The sequence below is a fragment of the Thunnus maccoyii genome, chromosome 4 (assembly GCF_910596095.1).
Source record: "Thunnus maccoyii chromosome 4, fThuMac1.1, whole genome shotgun sequence".
NCBI classification, from domain to species: Eukaryota; Metazoa; Chordata; class Actinopteri; order Scombriformes; family Scombridae; genus Thunnus; species Thunnus maccoyii.
Genome location: NC_056536.1, coordinates 32,652,631 through 32,677,691, shown reverse-complemented (window position 1 = coordinate 32,677,691; position 25,061 = coordinate 32,652,631). Strand labels below are relative to the sequence as shown.

Below are 25,061 nucleotides of genomic sequence, written 5' to 3'. Positions count from 1 at the left end.
ATGTGTTCTTTGTTCCATTTAGTGCCTGTTTTTATACACATAATGAACATATTAAATTATCCAACACAGTTTCAAGGCTCCTCTCCTTTTTTTCCTGAGTCATTCAAATAAGATTAACACTATCAGAAGATACATAAATAAAAAATACCTAACCCCAGCTCTCATCTTAAGGGTGTGTTTTTGCTAAAATTAGTGTAATAATTTCATGTTTTTAGTTTAAATTCTAGCTGCAGCACTCTGAACCATTTCACACTTCTACTGCTACACACACTAAAATGTCCTCATAATGCAGAAATGTCCTCACTACAGTGGTTTAAAACTAACACTGGTCCCCACAAATGCAACAATAGAAGACCACCAGAACACACACACGCACACACGCACACACGCACACACGCACACACGCACACACGCACACACACACACACACACACACACACACACACACACACTCAGATCATGGTCACTTTTGAGGACATTACATAGACTTACATTCATTTTCTGGAGACTTACCTTAACTCTAACCTTAACCACTGACCCCAGAATCAGCTTTTCCCTAACTAGGGACGTGGCTTTTGTCTCTGATTGGACCAGCCGTCCCCAATTAACAGGTCTTAAGTCTGAAATTTGTCCCCAAAAGTAGCCTATGACAGACCACACACACACGCATCAGATCATGGTCACTTTTGGGGACATTACATAGACTTACATTCATTTTCTGAAGACTTAACCTAACCATAACCACAACTTGCCTAAACCTAACTCTAACCTAACTCTAACCTAACTCTAACCTAACTCTAATCTTAACCACTGACCCCAGAATCAGATTTTTCCCAGTTGGGTACACGGCTTTTGTCCCTGATTGGACCAGCCGTCCCCAATTAACAGGTCTTAAGTCTGAAATTTGTCCCCAAAAGTAGCCTATGACAGACCTCACACACACACACACACACACACACACACACACACACACACACACACACACACACACACACAGAGCGACAGGCAGACGGATCTAAATACAGAGGAATTTTACAGTATGGATGGAAAGAATGAGCAGCTGAGTGTGTGTGTGTGTGTGTGTGTGTGTGTGTGTGTGTGTGTGTGTGTGTGTGTTGCCATTGACAAACTCTCAGTCACTGTACAGTGTAAATCCTCCAGCCTGATCCTGACTGGACAGTTTATTAGGTGTGAATATGTTTTGGCCCCTGATTGGTTGACCCTGTCTCAGGTCGGGTCAGACATGGATCAGTTCTGATTGGTTTCAGACTGCCTGTCACATGGCGCGCCGTGATTAGCGGACAGCTTGTTGTCGGGGGCGACGGTCTGAGTGATTATTATAAAGTTTATTCAAAGTGTAAAATCACAGAAGTCTCAGTGCTGTTTACATGATGTTACTGAGACGTTACAGATCAAATAAAATAAAAACTCAAGGCAGAACAGAAACCAGTGTTGAGGAAAGTTACAGGTTTTACAATCAGGGTTTAATTATTGAAGTGCAGGCGAGTGAAAACAGTTTCAAGTCTTGGTCTCGTGATGTTTGTCTCTCCTGATGATGTGGTAAATTATTCCACAGGAGAGGAACCGGGTATAAAAATGCTCTGGACTGCTCGTTAATGTTTGGGGATGGAGGAACGCCAGCGTCCTGTGACCTGAGTGTACGTGGAGGAATGTAGGGACAGAGAGGTTCTGCCAGGTAGGACGGTGATGACGAGTTTTATAGGTGACTAATGCGCTGCCTGTTCAGAACGCGGCTGATCGTTTGACCTCCGGCCGCTGCTTCGACGCGGAGATGAAATTAAATGAATGAATAACATTGTGTTATACACAGATGTTATAAACAGCTAGTACTCTAATAGTGAATAAATGCTCTTTTCTCATTTCAAGTAGCCTACAATAAGGGCTGCATTTCAAAATAAAATAAAGTGCATCCTAAAATAAAGTGGATCGATCATATCGGGCTCTTGGATCGTTTATTTTCTGTTCCTTCAGCGTCGTTTTCAGTCTGATTAAACGGCTTCATTGATCAATAATGGCCACAATCATTCACTGGATGTCTAGATTGCAATCTAAACAATGGGAGTCATTAAACTGGCTGCTTGAATGACTCTGACAGTTGTTCTGTCTGAATCTAAATAAACACAGTGCACAGGATGAGTCACATGTTCCTCCTCTGTGGGCTGTTTGCGGCCTGCAGGGGGCGCCGGCCTGTGACGGCTCAGTCTGGCGGGTGTCAGGCTGCTGTTGGACGTGCAGCAGCTGCTCCGTGACTCACCGCAGCAGCAGCAGCAGCAGCAGCAGCAACAGCAGCGCAGCATGTGATGCGGCAGCTGCTACTGCTACACAAGAGTCCAGTAGGAAGTGCTCCAGCGTTTAGACGGAGCCCTCTGACAGACGGTCCACTGTAATCTGGGACTGTGACTCAGGAATTTCCAGCCCTTGGCCAAGAAGAAAATATGGACCACGAGTTAGTGGAAACACTGAAGCGCTGGCAGCTGATGGGATTATTTCAGGCCTGTGAAGTAACTGACGGCCATATTTGGAACTGAGAGAATCATCTCTTAAAGACGCCTCTGAGACAAGAAATCCTCTCTTTGTCCTGATAATACGACTCCACTGTGAACCCTCACACACACACACAAATAAAACAAAACCTGCCTGATTCTCTGGTGGGTCAGAATGTCCCTGAATGCACCACCAGGGACATACTGGACATACTGGACAGACTGGACTAGAGGATGGTAACTGGGGAGGGATATCGCCAGAATTTTACTTGATACTTTATTACTTTATTACTGTAAAAAAAAAAGAAAAAAAAAAAAGAACATTGGCCCGAATATTAGATAACCCGCCTCTCACTTCCCCTTCTAACAGCTGTTTTTGTAAAAAGCTTTTTTGAAGCTACAACACAATTTGACACTTGTTCTGTTTGGAAAGTTTCCCTGAGATACTATGAATCCAAGCAGAAGAGAGTCCTCATGCTTGTAAAAGTGAAACCCGTCCGTCTAGCTCGTCATTAATTTATTTCCTTCCGCGGCAGAAAAACACGTAACGTGAGCCTGGAGAGAAACTTGTGCAGGTTAAACTGAGCTAACCAAACACATGTTGTGCTGAATGTCTCCCAACAGACAAACTATAAACAGACTGGAAGAAACTCGCTAGCCTAGCAACATTAAGACTACAGGCAACCCAGAATGCAACGCTCTCTGTAGGATTCGCTGCTACGCCGGGACTCTCGCCAATGTTGAGAACATGTAACTGACTCGTCCCCGAATATTAAACAGCCCCACTCTTTCAAACAGAATTTCCAGAATAAGATGCGGTGATGTATTTACATTTTTAATATAATGAAATATTGTTTTTTAGAGCAGAATCAGCAACTTTACTGTATAAACTCAGTAATATCAGAAATAAATCTAAAATCTCAAAGTTTGAGAACGATCAACAAGATGCGTCACTGAACAGGCTAATCAATCAGCTTTCCTTTCAGCTGGTTTATAATAATTTGCTGTTAGCCAATCAGACGGGCTGTTTAAAACATACCGGTGGTGAAAATAAAAGCTTGTTTGATGAACAGATGTTCTGATAAATGACTCTTATTGGCGTTTTCCTCGGTTTTATTGGGAAGTGTTTTTTGGTACAAAATTTCCTTTTTGTGTGTCTGTGTTGAGCTGCAGTGGAAGGATGATAACAAACAGATGGACATTTGTACTAAAAAGGTTTTAACTTTGGAGGATTTGACTGATTTGGACGACTGAAGACTCATTTCAGCTTTAGAGAAACTTTAGAATTAATTTTTGCACAAAACGAGGGCTGTGGACTTTAAGAAGGGATCTCTTTATGTCCAGTATAGGGAAGTAAAATTACTTCAGACTGTGATCAGCTTGGATTTAATGGAACCAAACAAACAGTTCGCTGCAAATGGAAAAACTCTAAAAACACCACAAACAAAAGCAGCTTGTTTAACGTTTAAGACACTATCTTTAGATGCAGCTCAGTGTTTCTTTCTCTTCGATTCTTCACATGTGCTGAAGAACCATAAAGTCCTGCACATCGTCCATCACTTGTCCTCATTTAACAACAAACTAGCTGCATGTTTGAAGGTCGGCTAGCTAGCTAACGGCAGCGTTAGCAAGTCATGGCTACAGATGAGGAGCCTGGCCCTACTATGTCTCTGAGGTGATGCTGCGTTCACTGTGTCCTCTCTGAAAACTGGTAATGACGGCAGTGGAAAGGAGAATGTTTCATCACAATATTTGGTAAAACCAGTATATTAGCACATGTCTTGTCCAGTATGATCACAGCGAGCTAAAGCTGGTCTGATGTTCATTCGGGTTCCTGACTGTTGAGAACGGTGATCCTTTCAGGTTAGAATTAGGTCTTGGTCAGGATGCATTATGTCAACAAATTGTCTTTAGAAGTTTAGGTTTCGGGAGGCATCCCATCAGGTCACTGCGACGGATTACTGAGCTCAGACAGGCGTTGAGTCTCTGCAGGTTTGTTTGACTGAAATGAAGTGAAGTCGGTTTCTGCCTGGAAAACAGAAAGAGGTCAAAGTTCAGTGTCATCTGGTTAAAGTTAAACATCTAAAATCAGCGGGTCTGCAGCTGGGTGACAAACACCCCTCCCTGAGTGGGGACAGTTATTCTGTACATTTGCCCTTACAGTGCCCCCCCCCCCCCACACCTCAGCCCCCCCAACCTCGCCGTGAGTCACATTACATCACCGCCTGTCAACGCCACGCGCAGCAGACACACCTCAGCCGGGAAATGTCAGGGGTGACTGAGTGTGTGTGTGTGTGTGTGTGTGTGTGTCTGCATGTATGTACAGTATATACTGTATGTGTGTATAGTGAACAGCTATATTAGGTTGTGTGTGTGTGTGTGTGATGTGTTGAGAGTGTGTGACAGATGATTGGCTGTTTGTGTCACACACACACACACACACACACACACACACACACTCTCATATCTAAGGGCTCAGGTGTTGTTGTTGTTTGTGTTGCTCTCACGTCATTAAGTCTCTCTTATTATCAGTTATTGTTGTGATCACTTGATGCACTCAGTAGATCAGCTGGTGGCGCCGGTCGCTGCTTCAAACCCTAAAATAACAACAGACGTGTTAAATATACTTAGAGAAACCTGTTTACATAAATAATGTCTGGAAGAAGCTAAACAGCAGCAGTAAATAAAGACTAAACGAACAGATGAACTCGTTTACAGTGAGAGTTTATATATCTGAGGTTTTTTTCTTTTGTTATTTTTATGTATTATTGTTGTTTTGAGCTTTAATTTTCATTATTGACCTTGGAAACAGTGGTTTGTAAAGTGCAACGATTAGTGGATTCATCGACAGAAAATTAATCTGCAACTATTTTGATAATTAAATAATGAGTTTAGTAATTTTTTAAGCCAAAAATGCCCCAAATGTTTCTGGTTTCAGCTTCTCAAATGTGATGATTTGATGCTTTTCTTTGTTATAATCGGTGAAATTATTACCTTTGAGTTTTGGACAGCTTTTCACTATTTTCTGACATTTTATAGACAAAACAATTAATCAAGAGAAACAATTAGCATTGCAACCAACAATTATTTTTATTCTTGATTAATCCTTTTGCCAATAAAAAGTCAGGAAATAGTGAAAAGGCCTGTTTTAAGTTCGTAGCGTTCATGATGACGTCTTCAGTCATCTTGTTTTGTTAGGATGACACACAGGAAGTCCTCAGATCCTCACAGAAGCTGCAACCAATAAATGTTTGATGTTTTTGCTTTAAAAATGGACTAAAACGATTATTAATTTATCAAAATAGCTGATCGATTAATCGTTGCAGCTCTGAAAGTGATGCAGTCCAGTAGAAGTCCAAGTACTGTTTTCTGGAGCTTTCAACAACATCTTGTGTCTTTCAAATGATTCTTATTCATACAATATTTTCTGTTTTTAAAGAAGTTTGTTTATTTTACAATTAAAATATTTATTTGACATAATCAGTTGTTCTCGTCCAGAGCCACAGCCGCCGTCACAGGCTGAGTAGAACTCACCACCACATGTAAAAACAGTGGAGTGTCCCTTTTTTAAATAAAGGTTATGCATCTGAATTCACTTTCTTTTTCACTCTATTGATCATTTCGTCCCTGTGACTAGTCTGACAGACGTGTGTGTGTGTGTGTGTGTGTGTGTGTGCGTGCAGGCTGCTGCGTCGCCTCACCACCCTGCTCTCCCAGCAGGCAACACTCATGGCGTCCAACGAAGCCTTCAAGAAGCAAGCGGAGAGCGCCAGCAACGCCGCCAAGAAATACATGGAGGACAACGAGTTGCTGCAAGAGGTGACACACACACACATGCACGCACACACACACACACACACAAACAGCCAGCTCTATTTATTACCAGGAAGGCTTGTTGTGGAAATATATTTTAAGACTGAAGAGAAAATAATCTGTTGGTGGAGAATGTTGCTAAGAGAAGACAGAAGAAGAAGGAAAAGAAAAACGATGCTGTTTAAATTTTATTACACTAATAACACAAGTGACTTGAGCTGCAACAATTAGTCGATTAAGTAATTAGCAACTATTTTGATAATTTTTCATTTGTTTCCAACATTTTATAGACAAAATGATTAATCCAGAAGGTCATCTGCATCTGATTTATTGATATAAAAATAATCATTTGCAGCCCTAATTATTTTCATTATGGATTAATCTGTAGATTATTTCCTTTTAATAATTATGTCTGTATGTCAGAAAATAATGAATATTTCCTGTTATAACTTCAACTGTCTTAGTTCGTCTGACCAACAGTCCAAATATATTCAGTTTACTGTCGATTATTACAAAGAAAAGCATCAAATCATCACATCTGAGAAACTGAAAGCTGCACATATTTGATACATTTGCTTAAAAACATGTTATTATTGCATTATCAAAATAGTTGGCGATTAAGTTTCTGGCTTTCAGCTGCAGCTTCACAAACTGCTGTTTCCAAGGTCAATAATGAACGTTCTGAAATATTCTCAAAATCTCTCATTTTCATAGCCAAAACGAAGAATTGACGAAAGTAATCGGCAGATAAATAATAATCAGGTGTGTGGGTGGGTGGGAGAGTTGCTGTTGTTCCCTCAGCTCACCAGTTGGGGGCAGCACTGATTTGCAACAGTTGATCTGAATCCAAATAAACACTGCAAATGTACGAGCACATAAAACACTGCATGTGTCTCATTCACAGTGTTGCACACGCACACACACACACACACACACACACACACACACACACACTCTCACTCTCACTCTCACTCTGTGGTAATCTGACCAGGGTTTGTGTGGGGTGAGGAGATCACCAAGTCCTCTGCAGCTAAAAGGAGAAATTGCTTCATCTGCATGTGACAATCAATCACACCCACACACCCACATACACACACACACACACACACACACACACACACACACACACACACACACACACACACACAGAGAGAGTCTGGTTTCCAGGAAAATGTTTACATGTTGTATATTTCAGGACTTGGTAGCAACGTGAACTGATTTGAATGAATCACGGTGTTTGTTTATAACTCGGCTCTGCTGTTTGTTTCTCGTTAAACACGTTCTGAGACACGCTGACGATTCTCACAGGAAGTCAGGACGGTTCTGCAGGTTTCAGCAGCTGTTCGATCAGACATCTGTCCGATCTCAGCATTTTCCCACACAGTCATCTGTGACACACCGACACGTGGCACCACACCCTCCACAGCATCATAAATCACCATGTTTCATCATAAATACACGTATTAAGTTGAGAAACAGTTCTGTTGTCTGCTGAAGAGAAGTTTCAGAGGTATATAATTAGAGCAGCAACGATTAATCGATTAGTTGAAAATTAATTGACAACTGTTGTGATAATTAATGGATTAACCCTCTGAAACCCAAGCATTGACTTTATTGATGTAGATTTTTTTTTCTCCTTTTTTAAAACCATTTTTAGCAAGTCTCTGATCAGGAAAATAATGAGATTTTTTATTATTATTTTTTGTTTTTTGGAGAATTATGTGAAAATGTCGCAGAATTGCAACAGCAGGTCTTAGCGCTTATAAATATCACCCCTTTAGTTTTTAAAAAGTCCATCAATTATTAGGTATTGATGATTTAATATATCAAAATATGTATCTTAAAATGAATTTTGTGGACATGAAACGGTTTGATACAGCACAATAAAAAGCTAATTAATTTGACTAGTTGAAATTGTAATAGTAATCTATGCTATAATGTTGAAAAACTGTAAGAAAACAACTTGTTGTAACTTTTTTTTTTTTTTTTTTTGGACCTTGTAAAATTGGAATTTTATTACATCAGTCCTCTACAATTTCTTCATATTTACATATAGAACTTTGCTTGAACATCAGTAATTTCTGATGTCTAAGGAATCTGTTCTTATTTGGTGGATGTCGTCCTGGTTGGGGTCTCCTTATGTGTGGAACTGAAGGAAGCAGGTTTTTTGGATCTGTGATCAAATGAACATCACTCCTTAATCATGCAGGTGATGTATATCCATCCTTGCAGAGCCAGCAGCGGCCTCTTTTTTTTTTCCCAACTTTGATTGGCAAGTGCCTCACATTATCCCTGTGAACCTCAGGAGGGGGAGCACTGTGGGACATCTCTTTCACACTGAGGCTTTGTGCTCTTGCCTCATCCATGGATGGTCTGCCTCTCTTCAGGGTATTGATTTGGATGAGAGAGGTTTCCAGCTGTGCCTGTTCATGACTTCCTTTTCAGGAATCTGCAGGGTTCTACAGTCACGCTTGTATTGCCGCCAAGCATTGACCTCTCCAAGGATGATTGTTTGCAAAAAAAATGTGCAAATACCAGCGTTGGACCTAATGTGAACTTGTACTTGGCTGTAAAGGAATCAAGCAAATCGATCCCACCCGTGTATTGGTTGTATGTCTTCACAGTGGATTGTCTGCTCACTTCACTGTAGGACTTGTGTGGAGTTGTCCCACATTGTCACCTGGGTGTGACCGTCAGAACTGGAGAGAACAATAAGGCTGAATTCAGACCAATCAGGCGTTGCAGTGTACCGCTGCAGGGTTTTATGGAGGTGTGTGTGGGGGTGTGGGTGTGTTTATTTGTGCTCTAGAATGTAACCGCTGTTAAACGATCAGAAAATAATAATAACTGATCTGATTCACTGGCTTTCTCTCTACCACCACTCCCTCTCTTCATTCGTTGAGCTCCACTGCAGCTAAATCCCCTGCAGCCTAAACGCACCATACCCCCATTCAAATGAACTGGAGGACTGGCGTTTTGGCTGCACCGCCTGATTTGGTCTGAATACGTCCGAACTGACCGATTGTCAGACCAACGCACAGCACAGATGTTGTGACCTTGCTCCACTCCCAAGCTCCCTCTGGCTTGTTTTCTCAGCTCCTTCTCTCCTGCTAACCTGAGGTTTTGGCACATGCACAGGTCGCACCGTTCCAACAAAGTGAATTTCATGCTCAAGGACCTTTGACGAATAGAGGCACAGAAGTGAAGAAACTGTCTTGCAAATACTGCAATAGTTTTGTCGTGCAGAAAATGTTGATGCCAGCTTCATGACTATATCTCCTGATAATCCCAGCTGAGACTTGGCATGTTTACCCTGCACACTCCCTTGGGTACATGTCAAAGTGACACAGTATGCCTGATATTCCTGTTCTTGGCCAAACCTTGGAAGCCCCAGGAATGCCCCATGCATACTGTCTGAGTACACTGAACTTCCCCTTAAAAGTAATCAAAATTTCATCCACACACACATACATTCACACACTGTATATATATGTGTGTGTGTGTGTGTGTGTGTGTGTGTCCCTTTTTTTTTGTCAATATGTACCAAAACATATGCACTGATGCAATATATGTATGATAAGTTTGACCAGTGTTTGAGCTTTTGTAAATAATGTGATCTTTGGTTAATTTGTCGCAGTTCTTTTGATTTATAAATTCACAAATTCCTGCAGTGACTGTTGAGTGTGCAGAGGAAATTATTATTATTGTTGTTATTATTATTATTATTAATATAACTGAGCTCTGAGGAGTCTTATTTCTCTTATAGCTGTGTGTGTGTGTGTGTATGTGTGTGTGTGTTTTGAGGATGTGATATGAATCCGTCTGAAACCTTGAAGGTCAGTTATGTGAGCACACGTACATACATGTGACTCTCTGATAGTCGTCACTATTTTTGACAGGATGGACTTACTCAAGGTGACACAACTGCTGCGTATGTGGGTGTGTGCATGTGCGCATGTGTGCATGTGTGCATACACATGTTCTCAGATTGTCATGATCTTGCTTCAGATGTCATTTTCATAATTTACACCCGGTTTCTTTTAACAGCAGAAGTCGTAGAAATTACATAACAAAAATGAAGTTAATTTTATATTTCAGTCATTTGATAATTTGTCCTCAAATGTAAAATTACAAATGTTCTCTTGAATAAATGTATAACATATCGCAGAGCTGTCATTTGAAATAACATCTCTATCACTGACTCGCCTCCCGGAGCTGTTTCACTCTTACAGCAGTGGCTCCTAAACTGTTTTAGACCGAGGCCCCCCCGAGTCCCCCAGCCCCCGATATAACTCACACAGCCTATATGTACACAGACGCTTCTGCTTAACTAGATTATATTATATCAATATTAAGTTAAATAATATAGGCTCATTCACAGTCACTCAGAATAATAACCGACAGGTGCTGTGCAGATTTACAGATAAATAATTTCACTTAAAATAAACAGTGAATACGATTAAATAGTTTAAATGAGTTTTCATTTCCGCTACGACTACCTGCATATTAGAGTTTTTAATATAGAGATTTATATATTTATTACTGATTTGTTCTGTTTTGATAAGTTTGAAACCAACATAAAAAGTAGTTAATGTAAATGTCACCTTTTTTATTTCTTTTTTTAATGTGGTAAATATATTATAATAAACATACAGTAGATGAACAATGACATTAATTAACTTACTTTGGGAACCACTCACTGATCAGTCAGGTTAATTACAACTTTGGTCTTTTGTGGTTTTGTCCAGAGCTGTAACCAAAAGATAGTTTTTATTATTAGTCTGTCTCCCTTTTCCTCTTGTCTCTGTATGTTTGTGAAGCAGATTCATAAAGCTTTGGGGATGTGCAATTTTTTATTTTATTTATTTATTTTTGCTGTAGTTGAAACATTTGCATCTTCAGGTAAAATCCTCCTTATGCAGGAAATATCTGCCGACCGGATGCTATGAAACAATCTGATCTGTTGTAACTTCAGCAGAAAACCGAGCCTTCAATGTTAGAATCATCTTTTTAGTATCTACGAGTACAACGATTAGTCGTTTAATCGATTATTCTATTGACAGAAAAAATAACGCCAACTATTTGAATAATCAGTTAATCATTTTTGAGTCATTAAAATTAAAAAAAAAAATTCAATTTTCTTGTTTCAGCTTCTTAAATGTGAGTATTTTCTGGTTTCTTTAGTCCTCTATGACAGTAAACTGAATGTCTTTGTGGACAAAACAAGACATTTGAGGACGTCACCTTGGGTTTAAGGGAACACTGATTGACATTTTTCACCATTTTGTAGCCCAGATTGAAAAAATAATTGACAGATTAAGCGATAATGAAGATAACCATTAGTTGAGAATCAGCTGGTAACAACAACAACAACAGCAATTTAAACACTGAATTGACTAGATTTACTGTTTCAGTCTTCAAGTTCTTTGTAAAAGCCAGCCTTCAGTCATTATCAAAGCAGCCGTGATCAGAGAGTACAGTAGATGATATTGATCATCTGTCTGTATATGAGCAGCAGATCAATAAGCTGAAGTGGCTGGATGTGATGCAGATGTTTTATAAATGAGTCGTATTGAACACTGAGGACCGCAGGCATCAAAACACGATCAATATACAACAGAGCTGATCTTTAACTTTAAAGGAACGCTAATCTCATTCAGCAATTATTTATTTTTTACTTTCCTGCAAACCGCGTGTTGTTTTTGTCCGGTAGTTGATGATTTCCTACGTTTCCTAGAATGACTTTCAGTGACTCCAGTTAGTTTATGAACCATTGTTTGGAGGAGAGTGTTACTGTAGTCTCTGGTCTCTGCCAGCTGTGCTGGCTGTTACTGTTGTTGACCTTCTGTCCTGCAGGATCATGTTTGTATTAACAGAACTGATGCAGACTGTCAGAGTCTGATCTGACTTCAGTTCGTCCTAGCAGCCGACCTGCAGCTGGGATTTTCTCTACAGTCGATAGATGATAAATATATATCTGGGAAAGAAATCTGTCTGATTTCTAGAAGAAGAAACAAATAATTAAACTTCAAACATCTCTGTATTTGTTGCTCTGTATCAGAAGGCTGTTTACCACAGAGAAGCTCCCTGTGTCAGTTCCCAAATAAACAAAAAAACTGCTGCTCTGGATAATCTGTCTACTAAAGGAAGGAATATCTGTATGTATGTATGTCCTTCGCGTATCTCTTGAACCGTTCATCTGATCGACTCCACACTTGGTGGGTGCATTGCTGGGGACTCAAGGGAGTGCCGTGTCGAATTTGGTGCAATTTGGACACGCAGCACATTTAATATTAACACATTTTGAATAAACCAGCTATCAGTGAGCCGCTTCACTCTGTGCTGGGGCAGGGCGGAGCTTCAGGGCTCTTACGACTGACTCCAGCATGTCTGAGAGAGCAGAGACGAGGCGTGACACGAGTCAGAGAAAAGTAGACAGTGAAAACACAGCTTTTAATCAAGAATGCACTCTGACCTCATGTCTAGACAGAAGCAGAAGCGTAGCGTTAGCAACAGTTTAGCAGATCAGCAGGGACGTGACTACACAGGTAGGTCAACCGTGTTTTGGAAGCACTCGGAGCCCGATACACAATGACTGTAGTTACGTGCGTAAAACGGAATAAATACTTCCAATGGGCAGTTCACAACCAGTTTGTCTCATATGCCCACTCAGATCCAAACTGAAGGCACAGAAAATACACAATCTAAGAACACAATATGATCAATCCACTTTATTTTAGGATGCACATTATTTTATTTTTAAATGCAGCCATTATTTTAGGCTTCTTGAAATAAAGAACAATTATTTACTATTAGAGTATTTATTTATAACATCTGTGTATAACAGAATGTTAGTTTCTTTCATGTTGTTGGGGTGTATATACGATATACGATGAACAGCAGCATTAAAACACGAGTCTTGCAGGTAAAACATGAGACTCATGTAGCTGTTATATCAGTTCAGTGCGGGGCGGCTGCTCTGAGGGTGCGCTTGATTTGACTGTAACTGCAGTAACTAGGTGGAGATAAACCTCCTGAATTTGCACTTATGATTTAATTTGCATCTATAACCTTTTTTTTAACAATCCCAGTATTCACATTATAGACACGACCACTGACTATCACTGTAACACACAGTCCAGACATACACTAGGTTTTGACCTCATCTTCTTTATGCAAATAAACTTGAGGATGTGTCACATGATTGTATATTGAATTTATTTGGATTTTGTTCTGTTGGTCAGACAGAACAAAACATTTGAAGACTTTGCCTTTGGTTCTAAAGAATTATAACGGACATTTTTCACTATTTTCTTACATTTTATAGACAAAATGAGTAACTGAAAGTAATTGTTAGTTGCAGCTCTAACAATAAACTGTCTTTCAGTTGGTGAACGTCCACATCTAGTTACATGTTTGATTCCTTAACTGTGAGAAAATGTTTGAACAATCTGTAAAATCTGCCCCCCCCCCCTCGTCCAAAGCTGCGTGTAGTTTTCAGTTTTAAATGTATTCGTCATTAATCATCCCAGAGGTGTCGACGGAGCTCTAATGTGTGCAGCTGCATGTTCAGTGTTGTAGCTGAATTGGGGGTCCTGAGGTCTCGTGGCCTTTCTGAACCTGAGGCCTCGTGCTGCTGGATTCAGTTCAGAGCAGTAAAATCAGGTTTTATGACAGAGGCCGCTCAGTTAAAGGTCTGCAGAGAAGCTCGGCAGCTGTTTCTCTCACTCAACTCTGAACGCTGACGACACGTTACCAGCTGAAGTCGGTGTGACAGCTTCGGGTCTGAACTCTTCTGTTTATAAAGCTTTTTTTTAATTGGACACTTGTGGTTTGGTCTCAGTGATTCAGATGGCTCTGGTGTTTCGTTCAGTCACTGCTGTTGTTGATTAGAGCGGGATAACTCCTCCCAAACAGAAAATCAAGTTACCAAAGCAAACAAATGGAGTGAAAACATATCAGACTTTTTGCAGTGATTCAAATCTCAATCATGTGTTTGAAGTTGGAGCTCAGACGGATATTTACGCCGCTGAAGGTGTTAATTGATGTTCCTGCTCATTCAGCAGCAACTAGAAATACTTGAGTCCTGATTGGCTGGCAGGACACTTGGGCTGAAACGACTCATCAGTTAAGAGATAAATAACCTGCGACCAAAGTTAATTTTGGCACCTGATTTACTTTTAGTCTCAGTTATTTGGCAAAAATCTCTGTTTGAGTCATTTGATTTTTTTTTTTTTGTATGTGTTAGTTTTATTAAAACAGACATGCAACATTTTTGTTGCATTTGTAATTTTAATTCTTCTCAGCATTGTTGTTGTTTCCAGTTACCACGGTTACAGGTTGTCTATGTGATGTTGCTCTGCAGTCATCCAACACACTGACTCTCCTGGTTTTTTTTTTGAACAGAACATTCACTCACTGCTTCACTTAAATCTTCTGTTCTGGGTTTATCTCGAGAGGAGAAGCTCAAACGTGGGATTAACGTCCTGATATTTCTTTTCCTGGACGTCTAGAGGGAGATTTAGATGTTTGACTGCTGACATTAATCCTGAACTGACTCATTTGGCCATCGTTCCTGTCGCTATCAGGAGTGAAACTAATGTTATCTCGATAACGCTACGTTAGCTTAGCTTTTTATAAATGTCTCTGTGCTGCCTGCGTGTTTTCACAGTTGGTCAGTTGTTTTGTTGCTGGTCTCAGAACATAAATTTAACCCATAAATCTGTAACATCAGATAACATTACTGACAGAGACAGAACGGGACTGAAAACAAGATTGTTGATCAAACAAAACAAACTCCTTTAAGACATCAGCGCGGGCTCTGCAAAATATTAATGTTTCACATATTTTTATTTTCTGACATTTAAAATAAAGGAGTCATCGATTAAATAAATCGAGAAATAATCTAAGGGGTTTTATTTTTGCACATTTAAAAATCTTTTATTGTAGGAAAAAAATATGATTTTATTTGTACTCAAAGACATTTTACAAACACAGTTTCACCTTCACATATTCAGCTATACATGAATCAAAAGTGAACAAACACAGGAGAGGCAGGAAGCTAAAAGCTGATACCTCCAGAATTACAATAAATAAGAATGATATATTAATGAGAATAATGTTTAGTTGCAGCCCTGCTGAAAACATACTGTAGTTCCAGTTTTAGTTGTGACCACAGAAGGAAGAAGACTCACGTTGACTTCAACAGATTTTCAGATTTGAACTGCCAACCCAGAGACCGAAACGAGGAACACACTGTAGGTACTTTCCTAAAGTGTGTGTGTGTGTGTGTGTGTGTGTGTGTGTTTGTGTGTGTGTGTGTGTGTGTGTGTGTGTGTGTGTGTGAGAGAGACAGGTGTAAATGCCACACACACTCCTCATTCACTCCCACAGCTGCTCTCACACACACACACACACACACACACCAACACCAACATGTGATCCTGGTAATAAGACGGTGAATGTAAAAATGACATTCAGGGTGAAATCTAAAGTGATAAAACACTGGAAGTTCCAACATGAGGAGACTGAAGTGTTTTTTTACTGTAAATAGACACAAATTAACAGAAGAAGATGAAAAAAGCAGAAGAAACATCAGCCTCTCTGTGATCGTATCATCTACAGTTTAAAGTTGAGTTGCGGCTGATTGTTGTCAGGGTTTTCCCGGGATTGCCAACCTTTAGAGAGTCTGCACTCAAGTGGAAAAAAACAAAACAAATGACTTGACAGATGGAAGAAGTGACCATAGAGATTTAAATTTTATACCAAGATGGAACAAAGGTTGTGACAAATGACGGTTTAGATTTTGTCAGCCTGCTCAACAGTTTTCAGTGTTGTCAGAGGTTTTATCAACTAAATAATTCATTGATTAATCAAAGGAACAATTGGCAGATCACTCAAAACTGATAGAAGGCCTGAAGTAACATTCTTTGTCAGTTTTTTTATATTTTAAAACTGTGTGCAGACGGTGTTTGTGAGTTTGATTTCAGACTTCGTGTTTTTATGTCTGCATCATTTTCCCCAAAATTTGCATTTTTAAAAAAAAATTTTGTTGAGCGTGCATGGAGCAAACCTTTTAGAGTGTTGTTCGTTTAAGTGGAAAACAATCATTATTTGACGGACGAAAGTGTCCATAGAGATTTAAATTTTATACCAAGATGGAACAAAAAGATGAAAAATAAAGGTTGTGACAGATGACGGTGTTTATTATTTAGGCCTGAGACGATTCGATACCATCACAATACTCGAGTACCGATTCGATTCAGAATCGATTCTTGATTGAATGAATAGAAAAGGCAGCTGATAAGAAATGGTCCGCATCCTTTTTATTTTAAAATGTTAACTGCATTAATTAATTAATCAGTTAATTTGAAACCCTCTTACAGTCTCCTACCTGTATGAGAATAACAAACTGAAGGGGAGGCAGACGGCTCTGCTGCGTTATTAGTGTTTATATCTCCAGCAGTGAGCAGCCTCTCTGCTCCACTGCGTTATTAGTGTTTATATCTCCAGCAGTAGTGAGCAGCCTCTCTGCTCCGCTTTGTTATTAGTGTTTATATCTCCAGCAGTGAGCAGCCTCTCTGCTCTGCTGCGTTGTTATTAGTGTTTATATCTCCAGCAGTAGTGAGCAGCCTCTCTGCTCCGCTGCGTTATTAGTGTTTATATCTCCAGCAGTAGTGAGCAGCCTCTCTGCTCCACTGCGTTGTTATTAGTGTTTATATCTCCAGCAGTGAGCAGCCTCTCTGCTCCGCTGCGTTGTTATTAGTGTTTATATCTCCAGCAGTGAGCAGCCTCTCTGCTCCGCTGCGTTGTTATTAGTATTTATATCTCCAGCAGTGAGCAGCCTCTCTGCTCTGCTGCGTTATTAGTGTTTATATCTCCAGCAGTGAGCAGCCTCTCTGCTCCACTGTGTTATTAGTGTTTATATCTCCAGCAGCAGTGAGCAGCCTCTCTGCTCCGCTGCGTTGTTATTAGTGTTTATATCTCCAGCAGTGAGCAGCCTCTCTGCTCCGCTGCGTTATTAGTGTTTATATCTCCAGCAGTGAGCAGCCTCTCTGCTCTGCTGCGTTGTTATTAGTGTTTATATCTCCAGCAGTAGTGAGCAGCCTCTCTGCTCCGCTGCGTTGTTATTAGTGTTTATATCTCCAGCAGTAGTGAGCAGCCTCTCTGCTCCGCTGCGTTGTTATTAGTGTTTATATCTCCAGCAGTGAGCAGCCTCTCTGCTCTGCTGCGTTGTTATTAGTGTTTATATCTCCAGCAGTAGTGAGCAGCCTCTCTGCTCCGCTGCGTTGTTATTAGTGTTTATATCTCCAGCAGTAGTGAGCAGCCTCTCTGCTCCGCTGCGTTGTTATTAGTGTTTATATCTCCAGCAGTGAGCAGCCTCTCTGCTCCGCTGCGTTGTTATTAGTGTTTATATCTCCAGCAGTAGAGAGGCTGCTCTCTGCTGCTCCGTCAGCTCCGGGGAAAAACACATCGCTGTCCGACACGCTGAGCGGCCGCAGGGTTCCTGAGGTGAAACACACTGAACACTGACTTATTTTCTTCACCTCAGAGTCGGTTTAAGTTGTTTAATGCTGCAGTGTGTGTTGGTCAGCTAGTGTCGTTTGTTACTGCTGGAGTTCGCTGCTCCGCTGCGCTAACATTAGCCTCTAAGTGACGGCGTAGAAAGTTAATATACTTCACGTTGGTCTTGCAAAGGTTATTATTTGGTCGTTAAATCAAAACATGTCTGCAACCACTGCCTGTTTTGAAGATGAACTACAAGATAACTCTAATATGTGCACGCTGTAGGCTGTCCGGGTGCTGCACTGCCCTCCAGTTGAGTTCGGCCTTTTTCATTCCCTCAACATCACATGTTGGAATTTTCAACAAAGGCGGCAGCTGGTAATACAAACTTTAACTTAGATAGGGAGGAGAAACCCTGGTTTGGTCATTTTTCTTGCAGAAATGTCAAACATTTGCTTGTTCCAGCTTCTGAAATGTGAGGATTTCCTGCTTTTCTCTGTTTTATATCTTTGGGTTTCGGACATTTGAAGACGTCACCTCGGACTGTCGGGAAATTCTGAGACATTTTTCACTGATTTCTTCTATTTTAAAGTCTTTGTCTTCATAGAAATGTAAACCTCAAACATCAGGATTTTTTTTTTGCAGCTGTGGTTTATCTTAAAAACAAAACACACTCAGAGCAGCTGGTGAGTCACACTGCGGTCCGCGTCGAGGGCTTAGGGGCGTTTGTTATGAACACCTGTTGGTCTCTGAGCGGACGGGGTTAAAACTGGATTCAAACTGAACCAGAAACCAACATCTGAACAACAACTGAATATTTGTGAGTTTTGGACTGTTGGTCTTCAGGTTGTAAAAACAGACAAAAAGCATAAAAACGTCAGGACAAAAGCATAAAATATCTAAAGATTACAAGCGGTTCATTTACAAACTAAACAATTAATGTAGTTGGAGAATAATTGACAGATGAATCCATGATTGAATAGAAAATGTTTTTTATATTTTAAAACTGTGTTTGATTTGTTGTTAAAGTTGCAGCTCTTCACTGCCGCTCTGTGAAATATTCAAACAACAGACTCCGTGTTTTTATGTTTGCATTTTATGTCTTTTGGAAACTTTGAGTAGAATTTTTAAAAGAAAGTTCTGCAGGTTTTGCAGAAGTTTGGACAAACATTAGTGTGTGAAGTTGGACACACTGAGATATTCACTGTTAGTCTTTCTCTCTCTCGATAGAAACTGCGCGACGCCGGCATCGAGGTGCCGGAGGCCGGGAAGAAAGGACCCGGAGTGCAGGAGGAGAACAAGAACCTGAAAGAGGAGGTGAAGACCCTGAAGGAGGAGCTGGACACCACCAAGAAAGGTGAGGAGCAGGAGGAGCGTCTGCACTCATTTATTCACATTTTTGTCACCAAACTATGAACTCTGTTGCCAGTTTATTAGATACACTTAGCTAAAACTAATGCAGTCTAATACAATATACATATACAGGAGATATTATGTTCAACTATTGCTGACATCATTTTCTAAAGGTGTTAATTCAACTTTATTGTAATTTAGAGGCTGTAGTTTGTGTTGCTGTCGAGCTGTATTCCACAGGGAGGTGCAGGAAGATGAAGGAGCGTCAAAACTTGTTATAACTCTAATCTGATACATGTTTAATTTCAGTTCCAGGGGATTCATTATCTCTGATGTGCATCATGAATAAACCTCCATAAATCTGCTTAGAAATCAGAGAAAAAAAGACTCAGAACCTTACTCTTCAACATCATACTGACAGTCGTCTGTACGTCCATGAACACGCTGCAAACAGGAGCAGCGAACAGATAAATCACCAGACTTTTAATGGAGACGATTGAACTGAATGTAAACAAATATCAGCTGAAAGTAACGCTGCTCAGGCTGTAGCTCACATGGCAACATTATACTTCCTGTTTGGACTCCAAAGCTTTATGTGAACTGTAGTTCAAAATCTGAGAGCTTGATTATCCCCCAAATAGAAGAAAGACGAGGAGCAAAGAATAATAAGAGGAGAAAACAAAACATGAATATGAACTTTTTTCCATATTTTTATGACTGAATCTTATTTTCCTGGAGCACTGACACTCTCCTCTATCTGCTCATATACACATATGTGTCCTGTGTGGTGACAGACTTTGAAAACTCCTCTGATTTATACTGACAGATGTTTCTAATCGTTCATCCGCCACATTTATAGTAACGAGTATAAAAACACTTCTCAGTATATGACTGAATACACAAACTACAACAACTGAAACATTTGAACTGTGATGAATGTTTTTATTGCAGGACTGTTGTATTAGACTGCATTAGTTTAGCTCTATTTATGTTTTATTAAATGTTACAGGACATTGTGACTGATATAGCTGTAGTGTGTGTGTGTGTGTGTGGAGCTGAAACGATCAGCCGATTCTTCTGTTGATCAACAGAATATTAGGCCACAACTATTTTGAGAGTCGGTTAATCGTTTGTTATTTTTTGCCAAGTATTTGATGGTTTCAGGCTCTCAAATTTGAGAATTTGCGGCTTTTCTTTGTCTTAGATGATATTAAATTGAATATCTTTGAGTTTTGGACTGTGGTCGGAGATTAATCGGTAATGAAAATAGTTGTTACTTGCAGCGTGTGTGTGTGTGTGTGCGTGCGTGCGTGCGTGCGTGTGTGTGTATATGTAATGTGTGTTTTGACATGATGTCTGTGTGTTTTGCAGCTCTGCAGAAGTCAGACAGCGACGTTCGTGCGATGAAGAAACAGGCTGAGAACTTGACGGTGGAGTACGACAGACTGCTGGAGGAACACAGCAAGCTGCTGGTAACACACACACACACACACACACACACACACACACACACACACACACACACACAAGCTCACAGGCTTGAAATCCACTTACAGAATCCTTTCTTTGTGTTGAGAATTTAAAAGAGAGAGTTTGAGGAAGAAGTTCAAACTCTGGCTCTTCTCTCAGCACCACACAGCTGATGAATGTGAATATCAGATGATCAGTTTCAGAAATGATCAGACGCCGCTCCCTCTAATCGGACGTCAGAAAGGTTTTGGTGGAGGTTTCTGAAACTGAAGCAGTATAAGGGATCACAGTTTAAAATCCAGTAACTGTGATATAATTACTGGGTTTCAAACTCCAGTAACGTCTTTATAAATACTTGTGTGTTGTTAGCTGACTTGCTAACGGTTAGCCTCGAGTGTGTCTACATTCAGGAGTCACCTGACTCTAGTTTAGTTCAGAGTTCAGGTGTGTGTGAATCGTACAGATGAGGGCGGGACTTCTGCAGCGCCGTGTTTCTCACTGCGGCTACGCTAACGCTAGCTGTTGCATGGTGAGTAAATTATTCCAAACTGTTTCCTGCCTGCTTGTTAAACCACAAACGTCTCATTTTCTGCTTCTACATGTGTTAAATACATTAGATGCTGTGTGTGTGTGTGTGGATGAGTCTGAGTTGTTTAGGTAATTTGTAGTCAGTTCATTCCAATTTTCAAGTAACTTGCCCGACACTTCCTACAGAGTTCTATAAAGAACCAGGAGAACCAAGAACATCACTGCTCAGTTACAGAACAAATATAAATCACTGAACAGTCTGCAGGTCCGAACCGTCAGCTCGAGTCCGAACGTTGAAGCTGCTGCTCGATAGAAACAAACTTCAGAACACTTTCTGTCAAAATGAAAAATTTATTTAGGGACCGAGCCCAAAAGGCAGAGGACTACTGTTTTGCAGTAGTCCTCTGGTGAGGACCCTCACCAGATCGGGTGAGGACCCTATCGTTTTTCGTGTGTTTGTTTGTTTCTTTCTTTCTTTCTTTATTATAACGCCACTTAAACCCTAAATTTGACCCCCTAAACATGCTCAAAAACTCAAAAACACATCAGGTCTGGTGAAAAATTTAATGTAAAAATGAACCCTTAAAGTGCCAAAATGTGCTCTCTAGCACCATCTAGGTAACTAAAATGGCTGCCACGGTCTGTAGGAATGTTGTAGAGAGATCAAACCAAAACTCAATTATTCGTCTCATCAAGACCTACAAATCATACACTGACACCCCTGACCTAAATCCAACAGGAATTCAGCAATTAGCCTTTCAAAATAAGACTTTGCCCCAATTTTAGTCCCCGAACAAACGCTATCTCCTCCGAGGGCGTTAATGGTATCGGCTTCAAACTTTAATAGGTGACTTATGACGCTATACTGAAAAAAAGTTGTTCAAAACTTTGTAATAACTTGAACGGTTTGGATTTTATAAGCCCTGAAAGTTGCAGTGTCACATCACCCTTACAATGTAAAACAATGGGGAGGCAATCTATGGGCATGGACTTTGTGTCAAACAGAGGCTTCTGACATCTAAACTATGAGTCTGACCACTTTCAAACCTGTATCAATGGATTTGCAACGAAATTTCCTACTAAAATATGATTTTTAATGTAAGATTTGGCCAAAGTCATGGTATTTATAAGGAGATTTCACAAGAAGCGTACTCTAAAATCCTCCTCTCCAACTGCTCCTGGTGATGTCACTCCCTCAGTGCTGTGAAACATTCCGCAATACACACTCATTATAAAATCACAGGAGGAGCAAGAAAACACTTTAAAACTCACACTCTAATATCTCAAAAACAATAAAAGATAGAAAAAACATGTAAATTCAAGATTTGTAGGTCAAAGTCTCGTGACTCATTTAAAGTTCAAATGAAGTTTGTATCTAAAACTATGTGGAAGCAGTAAATGTTCAAAAAGGTGTGGGTTCACTCACACTCTCCATTCAAATATATGAGTATTTGTCTGTGTCCAGCTGCAGTTACTTATTGTCTCTACACACCTGACAGTACACATGTCAATCAAACTTTTCTAAAAATAGACTTGATGAAAATTAGGAAAATAATTTGTTTTATACACATCATCAAGAGTTTTCAATTTACTCATTGAAATTCAAGTGAATGGGCCCAAAACTTGCATAATTTTGATGACACAGGTGTGAGCAAGACAGACATGTTTCAACCTGCAGAAAATTCTCATCCTGTTAATCAAACTTTCAAAATAAAAGCAAACCAAACTTGTAAGAAATATCCCTCATTTTTAAAAAGCAAAATGATCTGATCCCGACGGGCCAGAGCGTGAGGTCCCGACCAACGCTGCTTACAGCTTTAATATTACATGTTCTTTCTCTCCGTCGAGACAGTAAAACGGTCTCAGTCCATTAAAAAGTTACAGAGCTGTTGTTCAGTTGCAGAGAAAGTCGTAATGATATAAAATATGTTGTCATAGGCGCTTATAACTGCTAAACAGGGAGACTTAAAGTGTTACTAAATCAGGTTTAGGTTCAGTTTAGGGTAAAGGTTGGGATTACATGTGTAGTTGTGATGCTTAAGAGCTGACAGTTGGGAATGCATTATGTCAGCGAGGCTGCGTGTGTGTGTGTGAGGACTCTTTCTGTTAAAGTTATATTTAGTGACTGCAGTGTTGTTTGTAACTGATCAATGTAACAGTAGCTGGTCCTTCTTAAATCTGCCTGACAGGACACGTATAACACACACACACACACACACACACACACACATATACATACTTGTGAACATACAGTTATGTAACATACTAAGAAATACTCTCACACATGTCGGTGCAGCGTTGGACACGACTGGACTGCAGAGTTCAGATCTGCTTCTGTTTTGGTTCCAGATTCAAGTTGAATAAAACAAACTGGACTTAAACTCTGCAGGAAACAAACATGTTGTTGAATATTTTATTTTATCTCCATCAATCGTTTTATGAGCCAAAAACAACCAATTTACGACTATTATTTTAGATTTTTTTTTACTTTGTTTTCGTCTTTGCACACATTTAATCATTTATTTCTTCACTATTTTTCCTCATACATATGTTAATGAGATGGGCGTGTCCATGTGAATCCAGAGCAGTGATTGGCTCCTGACTGTTTAGTGGCTGCGCCCCCCCACCTTCCTGGATGTAAAACACTCTGCAGCCTGCAGGAGGCGCTGACGCCGTGTGTGTTTGTTTTTCCCGCCCTGTTCTGTGTCTGCAGGCGAGCAGCGACAAGAAATCCGACTGAGACGAAGACGGTTTCCAGCTTCTGTCCTCATCTTCATCATCTTCATCGTCTTCATCAGCCTTGCACACAGAGATGTGATGTCACTTCCCGTCGGGTCAGCTGACATCTCCCGGGGGGGCTGTGATTGGTTATAACGGGACCGTTTGGAAAGTTTCATCACAAGAAAAGAAAAAAAAAACTGAATGTCAGCTGTTTGATTTTTCTGTCACAGTTTTGAGTTTACGTCTGTAACCGAAAAGTTTTACTTTTTTTGTTTGTTTGTTTGTTTGTTTTTTTTCATCTTTTAATTGTTTTGTTTTTTTCAGTTTGCTGTTATCAAGAGTCGTCTATAAACTGCAGAATCACAACGTTTTCTCCACTGAGTTTGTTCCCTTTCTCTTCAAACAACCTGAATCATGTTTTCTGCAGGAACAGACGTGTTTCTCTCCCATATTAACGGCTGAAATTAAAAGTTAAGCACATCCTGGTTTGAAAAGTCTCCACACAGTTCTTTCTTGAAGCACAACTTTTTTTTTTTCAGTTTTAATTTCAGGTTGTAAATTTATTGGAAAAAAAAAAAAACGCCCAAAGTGATTCGTATAAACTGAGAGTTCTGCAGCTTCATTGAGAGTCTGTGAATGTTTGAACCTGCAGTTGAATAACGTCGGTCATGTGGTCCAAAAATATGCGACTCTAAAGAAGCATCAGTGTTTCTTCTTCTGGTCACATTTTCTGGGTTCATTGATTTTGAAAATGTGACCGGAGAGAAAAGAATCTTCTTTCTGACCTCAGCGGTTGGTTTGTTGTTATTTCCTGTTTTTGGTTCTTCAGTTAACAGTTTTTTGGGTTCAACAGTTGATGTTTTGGAGGCTTTGAGATTGAGATTTTGCCTTCAGATGAAATAACAGACTGTTGTTGTTTGTCGTGTCTGTTGGAGGTTCCCTTTCTGTCCTGACGAGCGTCTGAAGAGCAAATATCTGTCTGAAAGCCTCCGTTCACTCTGAAACCTGTATGATGTTTGGTTGGAAAAAAGCAGATGTGATGTTTGTTTGATGAAAGTCTGTAAACAGGCATGCTGCTATGAAAGATAATAAGGGCTGCAGCTAAAGATTATTTTCTTTATCGATTAATCATTTGGTCTATAAAACGTTAAAAAATGCCATTTACAG

At 40.0% G+C, this 25,061-nt stretch overlaps 1 protein-coding gene across 1 annotated transcript in view; it reads left to right on the top strand.

Moving 5' to 3' along the window:
- Positions 1-24,460, top strand: part of bcap31 (B cell receptor associated protein 31) — a 33,759-nt gene extending 9,299 nt beyond the window's left edge. Inside the window, exons 5-8 of the mRNA XM_042410228.1 lie at positions 6,188-6,323; positions 19,053-19,179; positions 20,547-20,647; positions 23,887-24,460. Of these exons, the coding sequence (XP_042266162.1) occupies positions 6,188-6,323; positions 19,053-19,179; positions 20,547-20,647; positions 23,887-23,913 (391 nt within the window). The 3' untranslated portion in view covers positions 23,914-24,460. The remainder of the gene's footprint in view (positions 1-6,187; positions 6,324-19,052; positions 19,180-20,546; positions 20,648-23,886) is intronic.
- Positions 24,461-25,061: the final 601 nt, after the last annotated feature.